Source organism: Corvus kubaryi, unplaced genomic scaffold, assembly GCF_017639235.1.
Source record: "Corvus kubaryi isolate FWS band 111438036 unplaced genomic scaffold, C.kubaryi_AGA036_p1.0 37382, whole genome shotgun sequence".
In the NCBI taxonomy this organism is placed as follows: domain Eukaryota; kingdom Metazoa; phylum Chordata; class Aves; order Passeriformes; family Corvidae; genus Corvus; species Corvus kubaryi.
In genome coordinates, this window is record NW_024581124.1 from 7,306,664 (window position 1) to 7,314,261 (window position 7,598).

The 7,598-nt window shown below is 47.4% G+C and overlaps 1 protein-coding gene across 3 annotated transcripts in view; it reads left to right on the forward strand.

The window, feature by feature from the left end:
- Window positions 1-7,598, forward strand: part of TMEM132C (transmembrane protein 132C) — a 193,023-nt gene that overhangs the window by 159,612 nt on the left and 25,813 nt on the right. For 2 of the 3 annotated variants that reach the window (XM_042034988.1, XM_042034986.1), the window contains one exon: window positions 5,687-5,854. In XM_042034988.1, the coding sequence (XP_041890922.1) occupies window positions 5,687-5,854 (168 nt within the window). The remainder of the gene's footprint in view (window positions 1-5,686; window positions 5,855-7,598) is intronic. The other variant, XM_042034987.1, reaches the window with a different exon arrangement.

Sequence of the window (7,598 nt, forward strand, 5' to 3'; positions counted from 1 at the left end):
TGGGCTACAGAGAAGGGATTTCAGTAGCCCTTTGTCCTGACAAACAACACCTTTTGCAGTTCGTGGGGCAGATGCATCTCTGAGGTAATTAATCAAAATAAATTCATTCACATGCACTCTCCTTCCTGTAATGAAGCCATTAGCAAAGGGCAGGAGATTGGGGTTCCTAATTGTTCATCATGTCCCAGTAGCCAAATTTTCTTTCTTCCCTCCAGAAAGATCTTGGGAAATTTGAAAGGGTTTTGGACCTTTGCAATGATGTCTTTGAATCACAGCCACTTAGGATTCAGATACAGCAGCAGTGACCTACTGGAAAGGGAGAAACAGATTATTCCTGAGCAGTTGGTGGAGCAGCTCTGCTCTCTGTAGTGCAGCAAGCAGGAGTATCAGGGATGTTGCCTGTCAGGAGCCTCCGGTATAGAAGCAGAGATCATTTTCTTTGTCCAGTGGAGAAGGATCATGTTATTTGTGGTGGGGGAAGCAGGCCAGGGTTGTTTGGAACACAGGAGGTTGTGGGTTAGTGTGGGGTCATTCAGTTTGGAAGAAATTTGAGATAAAGGCTACTAAAAAGCAAGTGGTGGAGGGAAGCACAGGAGGTCATCTGTGCCCTCTCCTCTTCTACCTGGCTCCAAGAACCTCTGTTATTTCTGAGTGATGTATAACCTGTTCTCCAAAGATCTCTTGGGCTGGACTGTCCATTTTCTTCAGTGCATTGATGAACCTGTTCCATCAGTTGTCTCTCATTATTTTTATGATAAGGATTACCTTAATGTCACACAAATCTGCCTTGTGGCAGTTTAAGCCCATCACTTCAGGCCTTGTCCCTGAACATGGAAAGCATTATATTCTTCATCATTTTTAAAGACTTTTATGCATATGGAGACAGTAAACATCTTATCCCATAATCTTTTCTAGTCTAAACAATCCCATTTTTTTCAGTAATTCCTGATTGATCTTACTTTCTAGCTGTTGATTTATCCTCCTTTTCCTGTTTTATTTCTTTCTGTTTGAGGAGGTTTTCCTTGGCAGTATAATTCCCAGAAGCAGAGCCCTTTATTCGAGGCCGTGCTAGTGCTGGGGAGGAGCCCCTCACCTTTGCAGGTGAAACTCCTCTTTGTGCAGTTCACAAGGTTCTTTGGCTTTCTAGGTTTGGCTTTCAACCACAGCAGCGTGCAAATGCTGGCTTACATTCAGTTTGTGGTGTGCTGCAGTCCCCAAATGCTTTTCTGAGAGCAGCTTTTCCTGTTGAATCTTGTCTGTCCATTATTTATCAGAGTCGTTGTTCCTGCAGAAAAAAACACCTTGCATTGAATTGAATCCTTCCCCTTTCCTTACACCCAAATCAGTTCTGAATTTTAGTCCTGTGCTCTGGTGGGGCTGAGAGCTTTGCTGCAGCCACAGGGCTGAGGGTGCCCCTGCTCCAGCCTGGGCATCTCCCAGGGCAGGAGAAGCTTTGGCACCTTGTCCTGGTGCCCCTCAGGGCTGGGGAATCAGGAGCACGGGCTGCTCCTGCTGCCCAGTGTTGGGGTCTCTCCCCCGCCGTGTAGCCCTGGGAGAGGGGCCCTGAGGGCACAGACACGGGGTTTCCCTGTCCCTGCTCAGCCTCGTTCCCATTGGTTGGTTTGTGTTCCCTGCGCGGGCAGAAGGACCCTTGGTCCCCTGACTGGAACAGTTCCTCGGCAGAGCTCCGGCCATGCGGCTGGAGAAATAAACATCTCTGAAACAGCTATCAAGAATCTGTCTGTCCATATATATTTCCTTTCCACGGGACTCCTGGTTTGATATATGCGTGTTGCAGTATCCCCACTGCAACAAATGGTGGAGAATGCGGGCAGAACGATCCCCGATCCCTAAGCGACTGATTTGTGTGAGTAAACCCTGGAAACTTTGGATTCCTCTTCTTGGTTTTGCTTTGCTATTCCGTATCTAAACTATGGAGGAACAGTGGGAAGACTCTTGGCTCTCCGAGCCGCATATGGACATTTATCTTAAACTTAAAATGATTCTTGAACAACGATTTGTAAATTTTAGCTTGATTCAAGCTCAAAAAGAACTGAAACACTTCCTGGCATGGTTGTTTAAGAACTTTTTCTATGTTTCTTGGGATTTAATTCTTACCAAGGGCTTTTGGAAAACCGTTTGGACACAGTTAATACTGGAGTCAAAATATATGCCGATGGAAGAATATTTTCGTGAATATTATTTAGTTACCGAGACTGTTGAGCAATGTCAGCTGTGTCCTGGCGAAGGGAAGCCTGGCGCAGGGACCGTGCGGCCCAGGCCACGTGCACCGAGCGCTCTCCGAGCAGCAGCGAGGCAGTTCCCGCGCGCGGGCGGAGCCACGCGAGCCGCAGTGTCGGTGGCGGAGCGGGGAGCGGCGGGACCCGGCGGTGCCCGCCCGGCCGCGTGCAGCGTGTGGTGGAGCGAGCCCCGGGAATGCCCGACCGAGACGGAGCCGCGCCGAACCGAAACACGCGCTGGAGCAGGGCGCGGGGGAGTCGTCGCCCGGGGGCCCGGCCGAGACGTGGGTGCAGCGCCCGGCAGCGGCAGCGAAGCTGCGACCAGAGGAGGCGACGCACGGAGAACTGAGCGGCGCGGCCCGGCCCGGCCCGCACAGCCCCGAACGCGACCCCGGGAAGAGCGCGCAGGCACCAGCAGCCCCGACAATTCCAACACGGGAGCGACCGAAGGAGAGAGCAAAGACGCAGCGAGACAGAAAACAGCAGCCACTCGGAAAAAGATCATAGTAACTAAGACCTTAGGGATAGTAAAATGGTATAATGTTAAGCAAAATTATGGTTTTATAACAAGGTGTGACAACCAGCAAGACATATTCGTGCATAGAACTGCTATTAAAAAGAATAACCCTGAAAAATACATCCCAAGCTTGGGAGATGGAGAGGTGGTGCAATTCAAAATTATACGAGGTAGAAAAGGGTTACAAGCATCGCAGGTCACTGGGCCTGATGGTGTTCCTGTAAAAGGCAGTATATATGCAAAAAATCGTAGTCATGTTAGACAGTATCTCCATTGTAAGTCCCCCCTACAGTCTCCCTTTCCTAATCCCACCTTTCCCTTTTACCCTATGTCCTATTACCCCCAGTGTATTCCCAATCCGTTTTTTCATCCATGGTTTCCCTCACAAAACCATGCTTTTGCCAATTGTTTCCCCAAAAATCCCTTTCCAATGCCGAGTGGGGGATGAAAAGGGGGAGGGAAGAAGTTAAACCCTCTCCTGCCTCAGTTTCCCCACAAAGCATGCTCAGAGTTCTGTCTCCCTTCTGTCAGCCCTAAGATGTTCCAGAGAATCTGTTTGGACATTTAAAGACTCAGGAGGGTGGCTTGTTTTGTTTTGAAACTGTTCTTGTTATGTTTATCCAGTTGTTTTCATTCTCCTTTTATTAAAATAAAACGGGTGAGGTGTTGGGGTCCCTCCCCCGCCGTGTAGCCCTGGGAGAGGGGCCCTGAGGGCACAGACACGGGGTTTCCCTGCCCCTGCTCAGCCTCGTTCCCATTGGTTGGTTTGTGTTCCCTGCGCGGGCAGAAGGACCCTTGGTCCCGTGACTGGAGCAGTTCCTCAGCAGAGCTCCAGCCATGCGGCTGGAGAAATAAACATCTCTGAAACATCTAGCAAGAATCTGTCTGTCCATATATATTTCCTTTCCACGGGACTCCTGGTTTGATATATGCGTGTTGCAGTATCCCCACTGCAACAGCCCAGAGCCTCCTGCTCCTGTCTGCTGGGCTTCCCGCTTCCATCCTGCCTTTCTTCATCTCTGGCTTCACGTGGAGGCACTGATTGCTCAGCACTGCACGGGCAAAGCTGAGCCCAGGGCAGCTGCAGGGACTCCCAGGCTGCTCACTGTGAGTTAAACCTGGATGATGGATTTACTCTGCTGCTCATGGCACCAAAGTTTCACCTCACTGCACAAGCAGGTCTTTGTGTTCATCTTCTTGGCAGTGGTGCAAGGCTTGTTTCTTCTTTGTTTTATGTGCATATGACTTTCTGATTTCTCATGAACTTCATAAATTAACATGGAGTGCAAACATGGATAAATCCCCAGGCCACAGAGTGTGTTTTATGTCTGAAACTCCTTTATCTTTATGGTATTTCTCTTCCTCTGAACCTGTCCCTTTAAGTCACATTTCTGTATCAGTAATGCATATCCATTACTAAAGAAAAGATGGATCTGAGTAAAACAATTTCAAAGCACAGTTGAGATGGCCTGAAAAGATTCCCTGGCACTTCCACAAACTCCCTTGCTGCTCCTTTGCCCTGGAGTCCTTAGTTCTCAGTGTCTGACTCAGAGGCACAAAAATAAGGAATTGAGGCAAAGATAATTTTAAAGGACATGCAACTCTTGCAGTCGCCAAATGCACTCTGGCAAATGTGTTTAGCTTGGGTTTGGTGAACCCTTGTGGGTTATTCAGGTGCTTTAGTTTGCAGACAGGAGAGCAGTGGGGTTTGGTACTGAGGGTTTTTCCACACATCTGAGATCTGCTCTTTTGCATCCGTTTCTGGACTTACCAAAATGCCGGTACATGGGAATAAATACTTTTGCAATGAAATGGTCAAGTTTGGATGACAGAAGTGAACTCGTAAAGCCATTCACTGCAGCACTTCACTGAATGCTGGTACCCAGCAGAATGTGTATAGAGCTGGCCTGGGTGGCCTCTGACTTTGAAAGTCAGGAGTTCCTGAGGCCTTGCATTTTCCAATTTAAAATGCTCTGATTTAATGTGTTGGGTTTATTCTTCTGTATGCAATAGGAATGATTTAGGGTTCTTACTTTTCTAGAACAGTCAACATTCCTTTTTAGCGTTTCCTTTCAAGTTTGATGGGATTTCTTATGAGAGCTGCAGGAGAACCTGAGAAATAACAAGTTGCCAGATGAAAAGAAAATCTGACCTAAATTTCAGACTCACTAAACTTGAATTGAAAACAGTATCAACAGTATCAGTGCTCCATTTTGCTGCTGTTGACATCAGTGGCTGCAGTCCTCATGACTTCAGTGCTGAGGAATTTGCTGAATATTTTATTCACTTTATATTGAAAGCTAGAAAGTTGGAGAAAACTTTGAAGTCCCTCCTACATGGGAATCTTGGGAAAACAGTGATGCTGAAATAGTTCAGGAGTTCCAAGTGTTAGCCTGGTCCATGGTGCATTGAAAGGCTTTTATATGCCACAACCTCAGTTCAGACTTCAAATTTCCTTGTTATTTTCCCTGCAGTTAATAACATCACTAACTCCTTCTGGATTCCTTACATTGCTTCACTGGCCATATCAGAGGAAATGAAATAATCTTGAAACAGTTCCAGACACAAAGTTCATGGAGAGGCCCCGTCTTTGCAATGGGCTTAGACTCAGAGAGCAGCATTTTTACTTTGGAGGCCCTTTTATCCTTGTCTGAACATTGCCAGTCAAGTCTACGTTAGTAAAAACTCGGAAGTCACATTTTGGAAGGTGAATATTGGGAATAACCCCACCTATCTCGAAAGCAGAAGATACCTGTGGTGTGTGCCTGACCTGAACTGAGCTGCACTCATGGTGCTGGTTACCAGCATTCAGTACTGACTGTGTTTATTTAGCAGAGGAAATACACCTGGGGCTTCACTACCTTGTACCAGGTTGCACCTAGTTGAAGATGAACTGAGATCTTTGGCTGCTGAGAACTCACCTGAACAGTGCTGTGCTTTGTTTTGGGTCCAGGACACGGAGATCCTGAACACGGCCATCCTGACGGGGAGGACAGTGGCAGTGCCCATCAAGGTGGTGTCCATTGAGGAGAACAGTGCTGTGACAGACATCTCCGAGGCCGTGGAGTGCAAATCCTCCGGGGAAGACGTCATTAAAGTAAGTTCATGCCACGGAGTGGCTTCTGAATTTTCATGTTTTATTTTCAAAAGGAAAATAGCCTGGGAATAAAGACTAAATCAGCTCCTGAAAATTAATCATGCTTCTGTTGCAAAAGCATGAGGAGAGGGATTTTTAGGAAGAGTGAGGTGCAACTGTTCAGCCACCACACCGAGTTTAATTTCTATCCGTGTCCTAATTTTAAAGTGCCTCAGTAATTTCCCCTCGAGTCCTCTGTGCACAGATTCCATTCACTGTGAGAGCAGCTCTGCTGTTAGCACTGCTCCTCCAGCTGCTCCCCATCACCTTTCCAGCTGTGCCTCTCACCTCCACAGCTGCCTCAGCAGAGTGGGCTGGGTGAGCATCCCCCAGCAAGTGCAGGGCAAAGTCACCCTGCTTGAGCTCCCAGTCCCCTGAGAGCTGTTCTCAGTGGCACTGGCTGAGGGCAGCACAGCTCTTCCTGCTGCAGTCACAGGCCCGAAGGGAATTCCCAGCTGTGCAGGGAGTCAGTGCTCTGTGTGAATCCCAGGGCACTTCCCATGCAGGACTTTCACGGGGCATGGGTTTGGAGCAGGGGGGATTTTAGCCTGTAGGTTCTTCTGAGCAGGGGTTTCATTCCACGATGAGATTTTACAGCACATGACACAGTGGGCTTTGTGATGCCGCTCCATAGGGGTCTTCAGTGTGCTCTCCTCTCTCGGGGATGTGTAGTGTAGAAGTAGTGATGCCACAGCATCATCTGTCATGGTCAGCTCCATTTGTGGGGTCATGGAAAGCAGTAAACTCCTGGGAACTTGCAGGAGCCAACAGCTGGCCATGTAGGTGGGAAAAGTAGTCATATTTTGGGCTAAGGAAGCCATTGTAGAAGACTTCTACAGAAAACTTTCTGTTTTCAGAGGATCCCCCAAAGCCAACCCAAGTATCTCAGTTTTGGTGCAGCTTGATGCTTTACAGAGATTTTAATCTCTAAGAATTCCTGTTAATGTTTTTCCTAAGGCAGTCACGTAACTACAAATAGAAGTAAAAACTGAAATTTAGTTTAGGATCATCCTGATTGTAACCTTATTGGACACCACTTCCCTGAGTAAGAAAAAATACAAGACAGCATTCACAAATAACAATTAAAAAAACCAGAAAGGGACTACTACTGTGATTCCATCTTGCTTTAACAGCTTACGGAATTTCATGAAATAATTCCATCCCCATAGGGATTTCTTCTTTCCAACAGTGAAAATTACCAAAATTAAGTTCCTCCACTCAGAGAAAGACTCAGGGAAAAAACATGTGGTATGTGATGCATCACTAGATGATGCATAGAAAATGACAGCACAATTATTTCTCAGATAAAAATCCTTCTGGAAAAATGGCTTCTAGGTTTTCTGGCTTTGGAGCATATCGATCAAGAAGCAATGAAATCCCCAAGCCTTACAAAAAGGATCGTGTTCTTGCAGTAGTTGTAGCACAGCCTGGACTGTTGCAGTTCTCCAGCAATCTGTTTGGAAGGAATGTTTTCCTGAAGTGCTGTGTCCTTTGATTAGCACTTGGGGCCCTGCTGTGCCCTTCTCTTGCTTTTTCCAGTGATAATTTATCTGCACCAGAAGGGTTCCTTAGAAGGGCGTTTGCACCGTCGGAGCGTCCGGGAGGGGCTTCCAGGAGCCTCCTTGCCTGGGACACTCAGAAGTGGAGCAAGCACGGGCAGTTAACACACAGCTCAGGAGGTTAACACACAGCACAGGAAGTTAAC